At 34.9% G+C, this 21,289-nt stretch overlaps 1 protein-coding gene across 1 annotated transcript in view; it reads right to left on the bottom strand.

Moving 5' to 3' along the window:
* The window catches only part of LOC136978797 (hemocytin-like), a 31,094-nt gene extending 13,208 nt beyond the window's left edge, over positions 1 to 17,886 (bottom strand). Inside the window, exons 1-38 of the mRNA XM_067274617.1 lie at positions 17,683 to 17,886; positions 17,520 to 17,545; positions 17,379 to 17,445; positions 17,175 to 17,302; positions 17,012 to 17,104; positions 16,751 to 16,942; positions 16,646 to 16,684; positions 16,218 to 16,578; positions 15,351 to 15,532; positions 14,904 to 15,034; positions 14,148 to 14,310; positions 13,846 to 14,077; positions 13,222 to 13,516; positions 13,063 to 13,149; positions 11,626 to 11,938; positions 11,285 to 11,455; positions 10,904 to 11,141; positions 10,629 to 10,838; positions 10,427 to 10,555; positions 9,736 to 9,977; positions 9,600 to 9,625; positions 9,268 to 9,435; positions 8,940 to 9,196; positions 8,559 to 8,689; positions 8,192 to 8,486; positions 7,783 to 8,117; positions 6,896 to 7,243; positions 6,670 to 6,818; positions 6,247 to 6,393; positions 5,576 to 5,720; positions 5,108 to 5,467; positions 4,629 to 4,994; positions 1,993 to 2,105; positions 1,056 to 1,260; positions 859 to 987; positions 566 to 798; positions 360 to 468; positions 40 to 221 (exon numbers count right to left, since the gene is read on the bottom strand). Of these exons, the coding sequence (XP_067130718.1) occupies positions 40 to 221; positions 360 to 468; positions 566 to 798; positions 859 to 987; positions 1,056 to 1,260; positions 1,993 to 2,105; positions 4,629 to 4,994; positions 5,108 to 5,467; positions 5,576 to 5,720; positions 6,247 to 6,393; positions 6,670 to 6,818; positions 6,896 to 7,243; positions 7,783 to 8,117; positions 8,192 to 8,486; positions 8,559 to 8,689; positions 8,940 to 9,196; positions 9,268 to 9,435; positions 9,600 to 9,625; positions 9,736 to 9,977; positions 10,427 to 10,555; positions 10,629 to 10,838; positions 10,904 to 11,141; positions 11,285 to 11,455; positions 11,626 to 11,938; positions 13,063 to 13,149; positions 13,222 to 13,516; positions 13,846 to 14,077; positions 14,148 to 14,310; positions 14,904 to 15,034; positions 15,351 to 15,532; positions 16,218 to 16,578; positions 16,646 to 16,684; positions 16,751 to 16,942; positions 17,012 to 17,104; positions 17,175 to 17,302; positions 17,379 to 17,445; positions 17,520 to 17,545; positions 17,683 to 17,738 (7,053 nt within the window). The 5' untranslated portion in view covers positions 17,739 to 17,886. The remainder of the gene's footprint in view (positions 1 to 39; positions 222 to 359; positions 469 to 565; positions 799 to 858; positions 988 to 1,055; positions 1,261 to 1,992; positions 2,106 to 4,628; positions 4,995 to 5,107; positions 5,468 to 5,575; positions 5,721 to 6,246; positions 6,394 to 6,669; positions 6,819 to 6,895; positions 7,244 to 7,782; positions 8,118 to 8,191; positions 8,487 to 8,558; positions 8,690 to 8,939; positions 9,197 to 9,267; positions 9,436 to 9,599; positions 9,626 to 9,735; positions 9,978 to 10,426; positions 10,556 to 10,628; positions 10,839 to 10,903; positions 11,142 to 11,284; positions 11,456 to 11,625; positions 11,939 to 13,062; positions 13,150 to 13,221; positions 13,517 to 13,845; positions 14,078 to 14,147; positions 14,311 to 14,903; positions 15,035 to 15,350; positions 15,533 to 16,217; positions 16,579 to 16,645; positions 16,685 to 16,750; positions 16,943 to 17,011; positions 17,105 to 17,174; positions 17,303 to 17,378; positions 17,446 to 17,519; positions 17,546 to 17,682) is intronic.
* Between the last annotated feature and the right edge of the window lie 3,403 nt (positions 17,887 to 21,289).

Below are 21,289 nucleotides of genomic sequence, written 5' to 3'. Positions count from 1 at the left end.
TTTGTGATCAAATACCATTGTACATAAATTCTAATTTACCTGTACATACTGGAAACGATCAGTAAATTCCGTTGCCCAACCGCCATTTCCACTTTCGGTAGCAACAGTGTTTAATCGAATTCTATCTTTAGTAGCGGGGTATAATTCGGAGGAGACTGTAATTTGTTCAAGAGAAATGCTCCCGTCTTCTATTCCAAGAGAACTATTGGTGCACATAATACCTGAAATGTGAGAAATTCACATAATTTCAATCTGAATTTCTTACTCCTGGCATTTATTACAATGAGGTTAGTAGTGGTGTTACGTATAGTTAATTACATCATACAGAGTTAAGAATAATACAACCAAAGAGAACTTACGATTTACAGATGTGGGTGTCGGTTTGCCACAATTTGGGATTTCGCGACAGCTAAGTGTATTGTTGTAGCATTGACATTTTTCACATTCGTAAGTTTCGATGGAACCGGGCTAAAAATATATTTAGGGAGGTAGTAATTAAACTCAATTTACTACACAATAAGTAACCACTGATTCCATACCATTTTAGTATAAATGGTATACTCACGGCTATAATTTTGCCATCTGGCAGAACACAAGTGCAATCCTTTAAATGGACGCAAGTACGAGAATCTCGCCAAAAATAGGGATATTTGCATTCTATCTGAGGGCGACATCCGGCCACGCACCGGGTTTTGTTCGTGCATAGTTTTATTTCCTGTAAATCTTGGAGGTACGAAAGGCAAAGAAAATTGCAATCGTAAGCGCATTCGTGGTAAATTTCGTTAGGAGGGCAAGGAGCTACGGAAAAGTCACAATTTAAAATTATTATTTACATAAATTAATAACTGAAACACTTACAGGTTGATGGCGTAGAGATTTCAGTAGAAACTCTTGAAGTGAGTTCGGAAGAAATTTCTGAAGAGACTTCAGTAGAAATTTGTGAAGTGACTTCAGTAGAAACTGGTGAAGTTTCTATTCTTGGAGTTCCTAAAAATTAATTTATTATTGTTTTGTATACAAGTTCATAACGTTTTCTTAAGTCATGTACTACTTACTTGAAGTGCACCAATCGTAAAAACAATAAACGCGATATTCGTAATCGTAACAACGTTCCTTTTGAAATTTATTATAACATTTAAAACCAACTTCGGGGTCACAGACCAAATTGTTTTGACCAGTTTCTGTGTAGTCTTTCAATGATTTTGCATCGCGACATTGGATCTCTTTCAAAGCCGGTTTTTGGCACAAATCGTTTTCTTTCTATAATTCATAAATGAAAATTAATGAATATTTTCTAATTACTACAGGAACTTTTCTTTATGACAAGTTATACTATTAGTATTTTGCACTGCATGCATATTATACAGGAGGCCTAGAAGTCAGTTAACCTTTGTAAAGACTGAATTGTATTGCTCAAATGATTTGTTTTCTTCCAAAGTGTAATCCTTGTTCACTACTCAAATTACAACGCCATGCTTACTTAGAAAAACTGTTAAATATCTAACAAATAATGCAACTCACTGACTTTTGGATCACCGTTTACATTACAACAAACGTAAAATAAGCTTTTTATTACTATTTGGAAGTAAATTAAAGTCGTGACTTCAACAAGCAGCTGCAAAAGCATTGAAGTATACCATTTGGTGCCTAAAATCTAACAAGTGTTATAGTGTCATATCAGTTTTAGTGTAAAAATGTTCGAAAACGTGTGCAAATGTCACACTTCGAACAACTTATATATACATAGGTCTGTCTGTCTAAATAAGTTAGTTATAACATTATATGTAAGATAATATCACTAATACTATGGGCCTACATTATCTCATAAATATGAAATCCATGTGTCCATCCATATCAAAAGATATATGGTGTATATTGTGATATGTATGTACAGTACCTTAGATAATACACATATACATGGTATAAAATTGAGAATTTATGCTTAAAAATATATAATTTCTAAACAATTTATAATTATTTTACTGTACAAACCTGTGCAATTTCGATATTTTCTATATCACCTTCGTCACCAATACTACTACTTGGATTATCGTAGTTAATCCAACTGCTCCAATCACACGGATTAACTTTTACTGGAAGGTTTTCTGAAAATTAAACAAACAAAGTTAATTATACCTAAATTTGTATAATTAAATAATTAATTTTCGAGCATGAAAATAAATTTTGTTTCCACATAATAGAATATTAAGCAATATACGGGGGACCCAAAAGTCGGTTAGCCATTGTAGAAGCTATTAAATATATAAAAACATTACAAAATTTGTCGAAGATAGAATATTTCTTATTAAACACACAAATTACGACATGTTAATAATTTAAATTAAAACATTTTCATGTCCTTTAATAACCAAATGCAGGTTGACTAATTGTAGAAACGTTTCAACTATTAACAATAGTAAAGAAAGATTATTTAATGCACACATATACTGTATACAATTGTACAAGCAAAGTGATCACCTTATTATATAGCCAATTATAAATCAGTATATTATTGTCGGAACGAAGTGACGACTAATACAGTACTTGACTTCGTGCATTCCTTGTCAACAAAATAACTCTAGAATAAGTTGTCCGATCTTGATGAAATTTTCTAGGACGATTCATCATCACTCAAGGATGAAATGATTAAAGTTTCAACTCTCAAAAATGATCCATTGTTGTAGAACTGGAGATAGTGGTCAAAAAGAAAATCGCGTTTTACTTTAGTATGGCTCATTTTCGAGAGTTGAAATTTTAAACAGTTCATCCTTGAGTGATGATGAATCGTCCTAGAAAATTTCATCAAGATCGGACAACTCATTCTAGAGTTATTTTGTTGACAAAGAATGCATGAAGTCAAGTGTTAGTCGCTTCCTGCACGCACGTGTAGAAGCGTCATCTAGTAGTCGGAAAATATGACAAGCATTGAAACGGTAATTTTGAAAGGTAAATGTTATCGCTAATTATGTACACAACAATAAATATAAAGAATCTTTATAGAATAATAAGTTTAAACAAGTCTTCTTTTTAAAACGTGGAGCAGCAGCGATCAATATTGATGGCCTTACGATCCATTCTCTCCTTCGTCTTTCTATCGTTAGTACGAAATTTCGATCTCTAAATGGAGAAGCTGCACAGAGATTCCGGATTGAGATGAAGTCGCTCAAATTCATCATCATCGATGAATTGTCAATGATTGGTGCAAGAATGCTTTACATGATCGAGAGAAGATTGAGAGAGATAAACCCCGAGAAAGATGAGCCGTTTGGTGGATTCTTTATGTATTTGTTAGGTGATTTTCGTCAACTTCCTCCTGTTAAAGATACTCCTCTCTACTCGAGTGTATTTTTACAATATAATGTCCCAACAAGGTGGGACATTACATTACATTCCCATTTGATTCTTTTGAGAAGTTCATTTAACTTAGTAATTCTCATAGACAAAATAGCGCAGATAGTTCCTTCACAGATGTCTTACAATATCTAGCTTCGGGTGATTTCTCTGATACAGATCTGAACATTCTGATGACAAGAAATCTAGCCTATTTATCCAGAGATAAACTTGATCAGTTCCAAACGGCAGTAGAGCTATATCCAACAAAAGAGCAAGAACTATCTGACTAAGTGAATTGCAACGACAACAAAGCAATGAAGACTACTGGCAGTCAACTGAATTCCCTCTTGCTTATACAGCATCTGAAAACACTCTAGATATTGCCCTACCTTCGTCCAAAGATGACTCAGCTCTTCATCTCTTCAAGTATTTGAATCTCTCAGTTAATGCCAAAATCATGCTGAAGTCAACTTATGGGTGTAAGGAGGTCTCGTCAATGGTTCACTAGGAACTATACGCTACATTATATACGCTCCTAATGCTTGCTCTCCAGCTCTTCCTCTGTTTATTTTAGTGGAATTCAATAGCTATCGAAGACCTTTCATCTACGGTAATCTGTTTCCAATAATCCCCATAACACGCTCTTCGAACCATGGCAGTATATTGCGATCTCGTAGACAGTTTCCCCTTACCTTAGCATACTCGATGACTATACATAAATCACAGGGTCTTCCAAACAACTCTTCCAACAATGAAAATAGATATAGGGGAAAAAAAGACAGCTAGCGGTCTTACCTATGTTACATTGAGTCGAGTAAAAAAATAACTGACTCGGTATTTTTAGAGTTACAATAAAGATCGCTACGAGTCAATCTGTAAGTTTAAGGCCCATAGTGATAGACAGAATTTTATGAGATGTTGGCATAGCAATTAATTAATTAATAGCTTATTCTGACCTTATATTTGTACCTTTAAATGATCCAATACAAATCAAATATATTGTTGAGAACGAATGATTCTTTGTTTCTTTTTTTCCCTCATAATCTAGAAAATAAAGATACGAGCAGCTTCATTCCGACTACACGCTGATACAGCGTTACTTAACTAGTTTATACGAGTCCCATTTATTACGAATGCATTTATCCTACTCATGGTAAGTGCATATTAACACGTGTGATATTATACACATACACAGGCATCAAACGTGCTGTACATCCACTAAAGTATCAGTTTTGTATGGAAACTTTCGAAGCATCTTAAATTTTCTGTGCAATAATAAAGAAATGTAAACATACCGCACTGACAATAGAATCTAACGGCATAATCCTTGCAACGTTTTCCTTTACCCTGGAGATTATTGAAACAAACGAGACCTTCTTCCACATTACACGTGACTTCTTCGTCTCCAGATTCTGTCCAATCCACTTGTATCGTTTCTACAAATTTAGATTTTACTCCACCAGTCGAAACTAGAGCTTTACATTCCACATTCCTCACTTGATGAGCTTGACAAAATTTATATTTTTCTACCAGCTCTGTTAAGAGTTCAAAGTCTCCTTCTCCATCCCTTGGATTATTCGTGTTGTAATAATCTGTCCATCCTTGTATACATAGAGGTGGAAGATAGGAAGTTGAAGTAACTGACTCCGACGTAGTTATTTCTGAAAATTAATTAAATAATAAAATAACTTACACTAGTTTTTTGTGTTTTCGAGTGTTATTATATTTGTTCAAAATACACAATACAAGTTTTATTACGAAATTCACTACTTACCACCACAGTCACAATACAATCGTATTTTATAATTTTTACATTTCTTTGTCTTTCTTTGCATAAAATTAATGCATACAAATCCAGTAATACGAGAACACTTGAGACTGGAATCTCCACTTTTGGTATAATCGACAAGTTCACCTTCGACCTCTGTAACGCATTGTACGTCTGATATAACACCACCCTTGCAGATTCCGTAAATAGCTTTAATGTAGGTAATGTTTTCAGTGTCTCCATCGTCGGTCGAGGGGTCGTCAGTATCGTAATATTCTGTCCACCCCTGTGTACAAATTGTTGGGGACGTCGGGACTGGTTTTTCAGTTGAGATAAATGGCGGAGTAACGGTAACTGTTATGGGAACTGTATAGAATGTTAATGGTTATTTAGTTAATGCGCTATAACTCGTGATTAGTATTTTAGTATTATAATATTACTGAAAATTTCATAATTATGATTGGTTTGATTTACCTTTTACGTTGCAACCAAGTAACTCGACTCTCATAGTTATCCAATTGAACCAGTCTTGGGGATAAATACGTACGAATTTGGTTCTCAATTTTGTGGGTAAGTATTGAGTTACCACCGTGTCACGGTCTTCGTTACCTCGAAATTTCTATCAAAAACATAAAAAATAATGAATTCTGTGAATTTCAACTGCACAATAAAGAATATACCAACCCCTCCTGACTTTCACTTTGTTCACAATTTTCAAGATCTTTACGAATATTCAAGTTATAAAATGAGCTATTCTCTGTTCACGTTTAAAGTTACTTCCTTCTTGTTACTTTAAAGCAAAAATAAAAATTAAAGTGGAAGTGAGTGAAATTTTACTTCACTTCTCTTTCTTCACGTGAATAAAGAAACAAGACTGAAGTAAAACTTGACTTTCTACACAGACTAACGCATTGTTTTCACACACTACCACACAAATTTTTCTTTTGTACTTATTAGTAAAGAGTGAGAGAATTATGTTGGACCTTCTTTTCCATTCTCTTTGTTCTCACACAGAAAGGGAAAGGAGGAAGACATGTAATATTACTATGCCCATCAGAAATACTACAATACATCAATGCGATTTGGCTTATCACTAAGATATTCTATAATCGTTGATTGAACTGTTAAAAGATTTCTTTGCGTACCTTCTTCTTTCCGTCTTCATCTAAAACGGTCTTGAAGTTGAATTTGTCATCTCCGTAAAGAACCACGTAAGAAGTTACCCATTCGTCAGCAAACGGATGTCCTTGTGTTCTAATTCCAGTTATATTCTGAACTTCTCCTAAATTTATCTGTAAAATAATTGTCATCAAACAGTTTATTTATATTAAATTTTAAAACCTACGTTGTTAAATAAGAAATTTAAAAAATTTTTCTTGGGGGTTACAAAAGCAAATTTCAAAAATTGAGGGGGTGCCCCAGTGGTAAAGGTAAAGAACAATTGAGTTAATACATAAAAGGACAAACTAAAAATAGATATACTCGAGTATTATTGAATCGACAACACCCGTTTTAATCGTCGAACTCCTACAGATGAATACCATCAAGCCGATAATGGTAATTTTTACCTCAATCCATTCCGTACTCGAATTTAATTTTGATCTCCAATAATATTCACTGTTAAGTCTCGCTTTGTTATTTCTTCCAGTAGAGCTCGATACTCTGATTTGTGAATCGAGAATTTCTCCTTTTTCCATCCCTCTGGGGTCGCTACATTCTACAATACATGAATAAGTATTCGTTTACAACAACGTAAAAAGAAGTATGTACGGTATGAACTTATTAAAAACTTACCGGAATCTTCGCACAAGCAATAAAATCTTATTTCATAATCGGAACACCTGACACCTACGGAACTAGTTTTGCAGAAGACTCCTTTCTTTGTACACTCGACGTCTTCATTTGTAAATTCGGAATCTATACCGCTAGATGCTATACGACACTGAACGTCAGTAATTTCTCCATCTGGACAGAATTTATAAAATTTTCTCAGTGTGGATATGTCTTCATTTTCTCCTTCGTCGGTTGGTTTTTCAGAATTCATCCAGAAAGTCCACCCTGGTGCTGTACATTCTGGTATTGGTAGAATTTGCGGTTCTTCAGTTGTTATGGAAGGTATTGTAGGAACTGTGGTAAACTGAGCTAAAAATTTAAATTTGTTTTTAAGTATAATCATCAAAATTTTCATTTTTTTGTAAAAAGTTGATCATGTACGAGTATTTTAAAACACTAGAATCTCTCCACGCTTACTTCCTATTTATATGATCTATGGTAAGCTACTATAAATGAAATCGATTATTATCTAATGGATGGTGGTATGCATAACCCTAACAATATAATAAAAAACAAAACACCTTATAATGTGTATGATAAATGCATCCATCTATATTCAAATGAGCCAATCAGAACTGAACTCACAAATGATTTAATCATCTCATAATGCACCTAACCAACCTATTGTTGCTATACATGGAATTGTACAGTACATAGCTCAAAGGTAGTGACAGAAAACGAATTCATTTGACCGAATCGATTAAGAGAATTGCAAAACAATGAATGACACCATAAGATAAAGTGAGGATCATGTAGACTCAGACTATCACTAAACACAAGAAAATAAGAGAATATTGAAAAAAACCATAAATAAAATCCGTCGTTAATATTTATGTAACAGTACTTACAGCAATCACAATATACTTTTACTTCGAAATCTTCACATTTTCCAGTTGTTTGCTCAGCATTGCTGCATCTTAATCCAACAGAAGTGTCACATGTCAATTTCTGAGATTGAAATTTTAATGGGTTTTTCGAAGAAATTTCGGTACCAGCAATCCTACATTCTATATCAGTTATCTTATCTGGACTACAAGGTATCTTAAGAACATTTATGAGTTCGTAATCTCCTGTTATCGTGGGGGGTGTGTTGATCCATTCGGTCCAACCGTTCTTGTAACAGAACGGTAATGGCGTGGAACAAGGTTGACCTATACAACTGATATTACCGCGACGACAGTAACTGAAAATATGATCATTATTAGAAACTGGAGTATATATTAATTATTAATTATATTTTTAATCATTCATTAATACCATGTCTGACATCCATCACCAACACTAACATCTTGTATGAGTTCACCCTCGTAATACAGGATGCCGTTAATTTCCATACATTGCACTTTACACTCCTCTTCGGGTATGCATTTAAAGTCGTTATCATTGTTGAAAATTTGGCCAACTGGGCAAGGTTTTGGTTCGCATCCGTCTACACACGGTTCGTTTGTACATAAATCGTTCAAACCAGAATACAGGAATTTCGTTTCGCATGTCATTTTTGGGCAAGTGGAAATGCACGGTTCGTATCTACCGCATTCTTCGCACTGAACAGCTGAAATAATCATTTTAGTTTATTGGCCAACTGAGAAGGAAGCGCATTATACAATATTTTAACACTACTTACGACATAAATCCTGTGTTCTCCATTTAATATAAATACCCTGAATGCTACATTCGTAAGCATAAGCGGATATAGCGGTGCACAAACATTCGCAATCACCTCCTTTGTCGCAGCCACAAGTATCGCTTACACACCTGAAATTAGTTTTAAATCAGTAAGATTTTATACTTAAACCTCACTTAATAATTAAATGAGTGTACTGTAAAACTAAGCTTTGTTTTACAGTGTATAAAACCTTCTTGTCTCAGTGATTGTTGATGAATGAATCTATAATAAATATTTATCACACTGCTACATAGAACATCAAAATGACACTTCTATCGTCAGAATGCAAAGTCTGTTTTACAGATAAATGTAAATATTTATCTGCGGAACTTATTTTACCTGTCAAAATATGGAGTGAGAGGCACGGCCAAGTGACAAGGTTTAAATACGTCAGATTTTAGTATACCGCACTGGGTAGTAGCAAATTGTTTGCGACTAACAGTACAAGGATCTTTGATATCCAAAGGATAAGGACAACTTTCATATAATCTCCAACTGTGACCAAACACCACCGCTCGAGCTTCCACCAGACCTCCTGCGGGACTTTTAAAATCGTCGAGTCTGTCGTCGTTAAAATTACCACACAAACCAGTTAGCTGCAAAAGTTAGTTTAAATTAAATTCTAATTTAATTTAATTACAATTACTTAATCTAATATTTTACAAACCTTTCCTCTCCAAGACGGATTTGCTTGAATAGAAACTCGACTTCTTCTGTCCCACTGAAGTATAATACCGATGTTGCTGTACACAAACACGTACAATCCCACTTTCCTCACTATCAGACGAGAATTGTAGTTTGGCCTTGGAAGTGGCTCATTTTCGGATAAACTACCCTAAATTCACCTGAAAATATTCAGTAATAAATAATAAGTATGGGAGATTCCTTAACGGCACCATTCAAAATGGCGGTGATAGCAGAGTACACTACTAAGTACACACAGCAGTGTTACATGTACTGTCTCTATTGTTCCTACGCAGAATGCTTCAAATGTGTTACGTCACATGCATTCTGCTTTTCGTAAGCTTTATGAATTACGAATTTAATTAATCCTCCATGAGCTGACCGTCACTATATAGGGGTGGCCGGTCTCAAACACTAATTTGAATGTAAAAATACCTAATGATTTACTTACCCAAATAAAATTTGACAGTTTTAATACAGGTGATTCCACTCGTTCCACATTCTTCGTTCTTAATGGTAATTCTGAAACTGTCAATGTCGTCGGTCTTGAGGTATTCGGTCAAGATATATTCGCAATCGCCTTGGAACTCGTATAAGTGACCGTCGAACGTTTTAAAATGCGATCCTCCCCAAGAAGAACAGAATCCCGGACAGTTCTTCTCTTCGCATTTCCACTGTCCACTATTGCAAACGCTGAAAACAATAGAAAACTTAAGGTTTACACCTTCAAAAATATTTCATTGTTGTTTGCCTTCTATGTTTCTCTATCTTATTCGATACTTTGCTTTCTATCAGTGCAATTTATCTTAATAATGCCCATATAATTCTAGAAAACGTTGAGGTGTTAATGAAGAAAGTTTAGTACTGAAACAATCCTCTGAAATCCAGTATTAGAGTCAGTTTATTTACAGTTATAAATTTTAATTTTAGAATTTTTTTAAGAAACTTGTGCTCTAAACTCTTCTCATGCTCCTTTGCATTGAAGGTGTTGGAAGATTTCTTCCCAAACATTCAATGTAAAGGGTCATAAGAAGATCTTAGAGCCAATCAAAAGTTATCCCACAGTTAAAAGTCTAAATTAAATATAAGAAAAATACAAAAGGAACTGAAATTCTCATTGTTAATTGGAAATAAAAACTTACCAAGTTCTACAATCTCTCTTTCTCGTAGATCCATTTGGATATTTCTTTCCTCCATGAGTGCACCCACATTCGGTTGGTTTTATGCACCCTTGAGCATATATATCTTCGAGAATGTAACCCGGTTGGCATCTATACATATAGTTTAAATGCTTTAAAATTAAACTCTTTATCGAATTGTATAACATATAACATTCTTACTGACCCACATCCTTGTCTACATGCATTATTATCGCACAATTTCTGTGGAATGAAGTAATTTTCGCAAGTTACCGGACAATCTAGACAATCAGAATATTCAAGATGCAATTCGGGATCGCAGTATTGTCCAACATCGGACATCATAAGTTCTTCTATTTTACTAGTATTGTGTTTTTCTGATACTCGACATTCCCATTTAGCATTTTTACAATTACTATAAAATAATTACAACTTTGTGTAATTTATTTAAAGATTTATTATATATAAACATATAATTACCATTCGGTCTTCCCATTTGTTCTCATTGCATTTGGAGCATATTCCATGTCTTTGAAGAAACAAGGGCACTCAATAATGGGGATACATATTCCGTCGTTACCCATTGTCATACCTTCGGGACATTCACAACCTTGTATACATTTCTTCACGCATTTTTCTCCCATGGATATAGATTTACAATTAAGTTGGCACGGATTGCTGCATTCCTGATAAATCTGACCACCGTGACACGGAGTTTCTATAAAATAACATTAACTGTAAGTGAATTTTTGAGTAAAATCTTAGAAAATCGTCCCTGATTCTTCATGTATATATGTACTGTACAGTATCCAACCGATCATTATATATAAGAGAATATGAAAATATTCATAAAATTCTTACGACATAACGGCACTTCTGTCTTCCAAGATACTATGACACCTTTCTTGGCACACGTTGCTGCATAATTGTCCATAGAAGGACAAAGACATTCTTTAGCTTTCACAGCACAGGCGCACATGTCGTATAAGCAATCCTTAAAGAATGGATCGGGATCCACATCGTCGTGACATTCTAAAAAGAATTAAATACACGAATAACAGTGTAAGTTAGCAAAGAACATTCATTGTTCTTTTGTGCACGTATTGACTCTTTTATACACATAAAATATAAGATATGCAAACCATAACTGTTACAACACGTGCATAATAATGATATGAAAGACACACAAATGTTTAATCTACCTTTAAATAAATCACTTTTTAGTATAGAACATAATTCTTCTGAAGTCTCTTTCTTCTGCGGATTAATGTCGCAGGAATCTCTAGTGTCGATATTCTGTAATTCTTCGCTGCACGTGGGATCCGTTTTCCATTTGTCTGCGAATTTACTTACATCGATTTCTACGTTTCCATCTGGAGTCAAGAAATCGTCATTTTGATTGTTGTTCAAAGTCCCACACAATCCAGTAACTGAATTATGCAAAGCTGCAGCCACATCCACGTACACACGGTTTTTTCCATCCCAAATGATGGTTAGCAGATTTGGTATGTCCAGCTAATACAAAATAAATAATTAATTAATACGTTTTTATCCCTTTATCTAAATTATAGACATTATTTTATCCTGTCTTGTCTCATCAAAAGACGACCAGCTGTGTTCTGCCCATATGATATGTATATATACAGAATAGGTGTAAAGTAACTAGGCGTTGAGAAATCACTATAACTGTTGTTATAATAATGAAACCATAACAGAATATAGCTATTCTTGTACAATAATCGATGCAATCTTATAATTCATTTATGATTTTTGTGGACAATGGGCAAGAGAGGCTGCACGATAGATGGCCCACCATTGTCCGTCCCGAAGCGAGCATAGGTTGCTGCACGCTATGATGTGTGGAAATCAGTGTCGCTGTGTTGGAGGCATGTGATGTGGGATCGTTATGTCACAATCCATCTGGAAACAATCAAAAATTGTCATTCATAGCTAAAATAACCACATTTCGGTTGCGGATGCACAGAGAAGTAGCCGTCCATCAATATCAGTATCTGAGGAAAACGTGTCGTTTGTGACAAGCACTTATTTCTAAATTGAACTTTTAGGTGTGCATCGATATTTCCATTTAATAAGGTACAGTTATAATGACGTTTATCATCTTTCCTTCAGGAATATAGAAATTACAGAGATTTATCAATACCTAGTTATATTCCTCCCAACCCGTATAACAATTTCTGAAAACATTGACATCAACTACATCCCATCGAAGAAAAGAGAAAATCGTGTATCGAGTTCTTTATATAATCTAGCACATAAATACAGAAGAAACTTCAATATATTTTATCAAAAATAAACATTTTCTAATCTAGGATCGTTAAATGTAGCGTGTTGACATATAACGATAAACTAGCACGTGTTCACCCCTGGACGGTGGCACCATCTGGTGAGAACAATGCGAACAATTTCATATTGTGAAGCTGTTGACTAGTACAATAAAATAAAATATACAAATGCGCTTGTATTTACATTCATACACAACAGTGTACACGTACGTATATACTGCATACAGTTAAAATTACATTACAAATAATTAGAACGTATAAATACTAAATTAAAATAAAAATGTACAAATTAGTTTAATTTAATTTTGGATATATAATATATAAATTGAGTGTTACCGTCAATAAATTCGATGTTCCATGCATGATATTAATATCCTTGTTGGAGAAAGGAAAGTCTTTTACGTCTTGTCCATTGACAGAAACCTTGATAAATAATTAAATATGTATTATTTATATTTCTTCCCTTTCGTAGCCAAAGCAATTGATAGTTCTTACCTCCGCTCCGTGTTTAAAGATGACTTTATTGTTGCCGTAATTGATAGTTAAAGACTTGGTACAAGATGCCCTGTCGCCGTAAGGGGCGCCATTTTTCCTCACCAAGCCGAGTGTTCGGCAATTTTCGTTGTTTTGAATGATACTGAACGATTCATTGTACACCAAATAATAAGAGCAGGTGCCCATAAATTCGTATTTGGTCCCGTCAAACGTTGTGTAGTGAGGATCGCCCGCTGAGGTGCACCTCCTTTCGCACTCTTTTAAGGTGCATTGCCAGTTTCCTCCCTGGCATTCACTATAATAAGAGATCAAATTTAGGTAAATTATTGCATTCTATATAAAAGCAAAAATTCGTCATAAATTCATTCTTGTGTCTGTTATAAACATTCTATTGTGTTTTATAAATGCCACAATGTAATTATTTAAGCCCGAAGTAGGATTTCTTGGAACGAAACCTCCCTTTATGACACTAAATCTATGAGAAATAACGGTTCGATTTACGACGGCTCGCTTAACGACTTGTCTTTCTCGGTAAAAAATTATGTCGTGAAAGCGGGGAAAGAGATCTCAGAATATGTAACCGAAGCTCTTAATTGTTTATTGACGTTAAAAAGTTATTCTTACCAGGTGTTGCAGTCTTTAGTTATGCGTTCGCCATTTTGATATTGTTTGTTACTGTGCTGGCAGGGACATTTGCTTTCAGGGATGCATTCTCCTTCGTACAGAGCCATTCCTGCCGGGCAGTGACATCCGTCAACACAGTGTTCGTCTTCACAATCGTACTCGGTCTTAGTGCACGTTTTTGGGCAGGAGCTGCCACAATCGAAATACTCCATTCCCACCGGACAGTCTAAAGCTGTTTGGAAAATAATTAATTAATTAATAGATTTATCTTTATAGAACACATCAAAATAATTAAAACTTACGGCAAACACTTTCGTTTCTCCATCCTCCGTGTATTTTTCCACCCAGTCGAATACATTCCCTAAAGTATTCTGCTAAGGTGTTGCACTTGCAAGTGTTATCTGGAGACTTACAAGCGCAATATTCGTTTCGACAAGCTGTGAAGTACGGTTTGGGATTTACCAACTGTAAGGAAAGAGTACAGCTTGTACAGTACGTTTTTCTGTATTAATGAGACATTTGAAGAAGCAGCATACTAGAAGAAGAATCGTACAAAGATGTCTACGCGACACGCAACCATGGTAAGAACAATTGGATCGAACATAGACTAAAGTGACTACACTTTAAACAGTGCACTATGCTAATAGACTACATTTTAAACACTACACTATACTAATAGACTACACTTTAAACACTACACTATCCTAATAGACTATACTGTTCTCTATGGAGCTCCACATACTTTTGTTTGTGGAGCTCCACTTGTAAGAGACAATAAGAAGGAGCATTCTATTAAAAGTTAGAGAACAATGATTCATTATTTCCGTAAAATTAACATTAATAAAATATCCTAAAAATCCGGGATGGTAGCGTACATTCAGCTTAGTGTTGTATCTTTACTGTTATATCTTCTGGCATACATTTTCTAATTTTATATTTTATAGCAAAATTTTTATATCCAAAAACCACCCCATTATATAACTAATTTCTTGAACTTTATATTAATAATAAACATATTTTAATAATACGAAATACAAGTGTATGCAAATAATACATACGTCATGACAGGGTGTATATTCGGCATTGTAAATGACTGAACATTCGACATCTGCCCTTTGTGAAATTATTTTCTCTTCCTCTGTTTTATAACTGCAAATATTTTCTTGATTGACTGAATCTTGGCATTTTTCTGAAAATTCAAGTTTCTATTATAACATTCGTTTAACTCAATTTAAATTTAAAAAAATACAGTGTAATATAAAATCCAAATTTAGCTCTCTTGTCACTATCTGAATGGCTTATTTATTAATAAACATACAAAAATCTATGCTTTATTACACATCATGTGTAATAAAGAATGTTTTGTTACTGTTTTCTATCCTTTAATTCGTCTTAAAAGACGAATTAAAGGATAGAAAACAGTAACAATAGTCATTGTTTCTAATTCTAGATGAACGTGTATTTTACACACGTTTATTTCTTTATTAAATAATTCGTTTTCCTACCTCCCAGTTCGTTCATCTTCCAACTGTTAACAAAACTTGCAACTTGAGGTGCAATATTTCCATCCAGCATCTGTAAATCATTTTGCACGATTCCGTCGTGTTGTCCACACAAACCACAAGTATTGTTTTTCAAACGATCGTTTATCGAAAGCAGAATAGTGTCTTTTCCGTCCCACGTTAACCTGAAAGGGGTAATTTACAATCTGTGAATAACATAACTATACATAACTTGAAGCCCCGTTAACCTCTATAGTATAAGCCTTCTCTTTTGCACATTCAGAAAGCTTTATAGCAACCTACAGGTAAGTATACAATAAACAGCTTATATTTTTAATATTTCTACATCATTATGGGCCTGTGAACAATTGAAAATCAGTCCATTTGTATGTCGAACAGCACCCAGTAATCTAACATAATATACGTAATATAAACACATTAAAGAGCTTAACGTATCTCGGATAATAATTAACACATTCCTGCTTATTATGTAGAAAACAGTAGTTGTAGAAGGGGTAGAAATATCTACCACAATAGAAAACGTAGTGCTAGACAGTGACAGATGGATAGATAGCGAGATAGAGAGAGACAGCGGAATATTTACAAAGGAAGAGAGGATGTTATGTAAAATAAAAAAAGGAAATAGAAATAGGAAGTAGAAAAAAACTATACACCGAAAGAAAGAGAGAAATATTAAATAAATAAAGAAAAAATACAAGCAAATCATGTCAACACTAAGTAAAACACATTAAAACTACACATAACTACATATAAAGTAATGCTATAAAAACTACAAGAATGCGGTAATTCAATTTCAAAACAGCAATTGTTATGAATATTTATTATCCTGATTCAGAAAAGAAAACATACCTAAAACCCGAAGAACTTCTCAATATTAAATAATCTGCTGGTTTTTCCAAGTGCAAGCCTTCAACACTTCCAGGAACGGGTAATATCTCCTCCTCTCTCTTTACCACTATATTTCCATTCTCGTAGTCCAAATCATACCTGACGTCCCCCAGGTAGACTGTAACGTACTTCTTACATATTTCTTCCGTACAGAATGGATCTACCCTCAGGTGGATGCTAAAAGAATTCGTGGAACAATCCTTGGACAACAAATACGTGCAAGGGCCACGGAAACTAAACAGCAAGCCATCGAAAGTTCTGAAGTGGGATCGACCCCAAGCTGCACACACGCCACTTGTCTTCGTTTCGACTTGTAACAAAGCTAAAACAAATTAAAATTATCAGGAATGTGAAGCGAGGGGTTACTTAGATCTGAGAATTTTACTTACTCTCCGCTCCTATGGGTGCACTTTCGTCCAGAAGATTCACTAAAATATTGAAAAACAATATAAGAAGCCATCTGTGTTTGGTGTGACAAATAGCACTCAACCTACCTGGAACACAGTTTGGAATATCTGAAGGATCCCATACCCCATCCATGCTACATTTATACGAATCTGCAGGTTGGGATTGGAACATAGTTTCCTTAGGGCAATCGAAAGTGCAAAGGGATACGGTTGAAGTATGGTTGCAATGAGCGATTCCTGAAAATTCCAGTGATGTTGATGGATCACAGAGTGACTTAGCTGAAAAATTAACACCCTCTTAACAAATTTTCACGTATTTAAGTTTCTAGAACCCGAAATCCTACTTACAGTATTGACAATTGGGCCCTCTGTAATCTGGAGTGCAAATGCACTTCTTTTTGGAGCACTTTCCTTGATTTTCACACGGGGGATCGCATTTTTCTGTAAAACATATCACAGTTTTAAAAAATACAATTAAAACATGCCAATAATAATTGATAAATTCGTTCACCTTCACATTCGGGTATGGCAAAACCCTCAGGCCACCCTCCTTCGATGGCTTTGCAATTGAATGTTTGTCTGGTGCCACCATTGGGAAAGACCGTTCCTTTATTTCTACACTTAGCCGAACATTCCAAACTAGAATTTAGCATTTAGACATTTAATAACACTTTTAAAAACTCAATTGAAGTGTAAGCTTCATTGTAATACTCACGTATCAGCTTTAAGTTTACATTTCAGTTTAACTGATGAAGGTGCCTTGGGTTTTTCGCATGTACCTTCTAAAATAAGAACAGGACATGAAATTCCCAACTGGTTGGAAAGAAATAACCATTAAGGAGTACTCAATACCTACCAAAATCGGATGAAAACCCCTCGTTTCTGAAAAGGAAAATTTATTATATTTTACATGAAAAAAAAAATCAGCGATAAATCGAGGTAATCTCGCAATATTTCGCTTTGCAACTTCGATTTAACGTAATGAAATTTTTCGTACGTTTCTACATGTAGATACTTACATTAGATAAGCAAAAAGGACAGATAGGAGGTGAAGGCAGAGGCTGCAACGAGCCATGATGTGTCTCTAAAGATGTATCTAGATCAGACCAACATCAACAGTTTTCGAACCACACGAGGAAGTTTATCGGATGTTTCCTGGCCGCAGCTTCCTTCGAATGTGAGGATGTCTGCAGTTTTCCTAGGCAAACCTCTGTGACGTCCGGAACTTAGACACCTTTAGTCGAAGGCGATAACGCTCTGCAGTCGACAGTTTGTGGATAAAACGCACCCGCACCCAACAAAAAGGAAACTTTTCTTCCTGTTTCTCCCAGTTCCTCAGAATTTCATAATTTAAAAGAATTATTACACATTTTTTTTCATATTTTCTACAAATTCTGCGATTTGGATCCATAAAAAAAACGCGATTTTACGCCGGTCAAATAAAGCAAGAGTCAATTGATGGGGTGTGGATATTTTGGGAAGATTTCACACTTGAAAGGGCTAAAAATTAAGTAAATCTATCCAAATTTGGTATTTTTCGCCCACATTTTCTGCAGATAAACAAAGATAAGAAATCGAAAATCTCGTTAAAGACCGGACGTCGGCCGGATTCCGAAGCGATAACGATTTTCTTTAAACAAAATAGTCAAAGTGCATATTACTAATCAATAAATTTAATTACAAAACAAAATGGCGAATGGATTAACATTCGTCTGTCGAGAAGCAAAGGTTTTCCAAGAAGATAACAAGGAAGTTCACTAAGGAAAGAGGAATTTCTAAAGAGATAAAAATAGTAAAGGAAGGATACTCCTTTAATTTTCCATATTTTTGGTGTAAAATATTGTCTGCTGCAATTGAGATGGTCTTCAAGTCATGACTGCAAGAAAATCGGCAACTTTCAAAACAATATTCTAACACACAAAGAGGAAACTTGTGACACTAAATCTAAGAGAAATTTCATTATATAAGCAACGATACGTAGTTAGAAGCCTTCTGTTGCCATTCTAATAAATTTCACAGTGTGCAGGACTTGTCCACGTGTTAAATTGAAGGATTTAATTGTTAAAATGTACAAAATTTAGACCTCACTTGGCACAGCGAGAAGCCTTCACCTCGACTATTTATCAGAATTTCCTGTTCCTGAGATAGTTTCTTTATCTTCGCACCACCTCACTCCCTTACTCTAAAATTAGCCGACTAATTAAAATTCGAAAATGACATCGTCTAGTAGGACCTTTAACCTCTTTACGTCATTTCCTGTGTTAAAATCATTGATAGAGCTGAGCAAAGCTCTATCAACGATTCGGCTCTATCTAGCAGTTTATTTATTATTTATTTAAGAAAAAAAATAGTAAATATTTCGTTACGATTTGCCGTAACGGAGTTACACAACAATAACGTAACTCGTTAACACGTGTTAGGAAAAGCTCGTAAGGTTATAACCGCATAGAAAAATGTAAAATTCGAATGTGTAACTTTATCACGTGTGCATCCATAAGGATAATACGTGTAAGGGAATAGGGGGTAACAGCAAAATGAAAGTGCTTATAAGTCTATTCAACAGGGTCTAATAATATAAATTTAATTCAAATAATTGTATAAATATAATAATACGACTAATTTAAACACCTAATTAATCATTAATACTACTTAGTGTATGTGAGAAATGAAAATTAATAGTCTTCTATGTGTGCATGTAATAATAGTTTGCGCTACTGATAAACTATTTATGCAGTGTTAAACCTCACTTTGGCCAGGTACCACTAATGTAACTATCAAATTTGTTACAAAAATCAGTATAATTTTTAAGATTGTTTTTTTTTTTTTTACTATACTCTAATTGTTTTCTATGAGAAGTTTCAGAGAGATACTCGCTTCATGACTTATTTAAAGGACACAACTGCCCAGAAACATGCCATTCCTCCTCCCTGAATCTTTACATCCTGCAAATGAAAGCTCTATACTCGTCTAAAGTAAGTAATTGTCCTCTCAGTTTCTGTGTGAAAGATATTATGGTTTATAAGTTCAGAATAATTAGTGCTAAGAATGAATTTTACTAACAAAACACTGCCATTTAGGAAGTACCCGCTATTCGTACTTTCACGAAGGTAGAGAGAAACATGCCCGGATCTGCGGGGTGTTCTTCGTCGTATTAATTTAGTAATAAAGGCGACATCGTCAATCTGCATTTATACTGTTAGGATAAGGGTTGTGGCACGTTACGTCATCACAAATCGGGTCCAGCTCATCAGATGTGTTCAGCAGGATGTTAAGGAATCACCTCCCGCAGTGAGAACAATTTCTTTCTATATAGCTGCGTTCGGAGACCTATTTCGTCTTACTTGAGCTCTACTATAATAAAACAAGCGAACAAATAATTGTCTAATCCAATAAATAAATATAAGCAGACATCTATGACAGAGTGTCTCCCTCACTAGCTTTCTCCTTCCTCCATTACTAATCAATGTGTACCCCCTCACTAATTTTCTTCCCCTGACTTACTAATGAACATGCCTTTTACTAATTTTCTCCACTCTTCTATACTAATAAATGTGTGCCCCTTATTAGTTTTTCCCCTTCTTTACTGCTCCTCATTAGTTTTCTCCACTCTCCTTACTAATCAATGTGTCCCAGACATTACTTTTGAATAAATGAATTAGATTAAATATCTTAAAATTGGCGCATTAACTCAGGAACATGCCCAACCATAGCCGAGGGGTCTTATCTCACTGTTAATTACTAATATATATATATATATATATATATCCGAATCTGTATAATATCGCTAAAGAAATTAGACTGGAGACTTCAAAACTGCTTAGACTTATCTCCCTCTTCACTTCCTCTATCTTCATCTTGGTACTAGAACACACAAGTAGTGTCATTTGACACAACTAAGAACTTTGCGTTTTATACGTATTTTTCCAACTGTAAAATTTATTTAAATTATTTTAATTAATAAATAAATACAAATTTTTAATTTCATTTTAATATTTCGATCGAAAACAATCGATTTTCGGACAGATAATTTAAGAAAAATATAATTCTCAATAACCTGTATCGCCATCTGTTGGAATAAAATCAAACAATTTTTTTTAATGAAAGATCTCTTCACCTTCATATTTTGTGAACCTCTGGTAACAAGCGGCCGGATGGCCGAGCGGTCAAGGTGGCAGCCTACCGCTCTGGGGGACCCGAGTTCGAATCCCGACGGGTTGAAAAATCCCCAGGAATTTTTCGGGGGATGGTCCGTCCGGATATGTCAGGTCTCGTCCCTCACCACCCGGCCCCGCCGAACCCATAATGGGCTTGCTTAAAGAGGCCCTCTTAGTACCTACAGGGCGGAAAAAATTTAAAAGAAAAAAGACCTCTAGTAACGGCCACCTCTAAACGGCGGCCATCTTTCGGAAATGATTGAAATGCGTACAAAATAACCTCCAAACAACGGCCACTGACGAGACCTTAAAAAACGGCCGTTGTTTGGAAGTGCCTATTAAATGAATTAGACTTGGGTGATTAGATATCAAGTGATTAGAAAGATGACGTCCTAGTCTTATTATACGTAATAAAATACTGCATTATTGTTTACAGTTACTTTTTCTGTGACCTCGTCTACGACGACATCCT

The sequence above is a fragment of the Centruroides vittatus genome, unplaced genomic scaffold (assembly GCF_030686945.1).
Source record: "Centruroides vittatus isolate TY-2023 unplaced genomic scaffold, ASM3068694v2 contig_550, whole genome shotgun sequence".
Lineage (NCBI taxonomy): Eukaryota > Metazoa > Arthropoda > Arachnida > Scorpiones > Buthidae > Centruroides > Centruroides vittatus.
The sequence above is the reverse complement of the archived record's forward strand: the minus strand, read 5'-3'. Positions and strand labels throughout refer to the sequence as shown.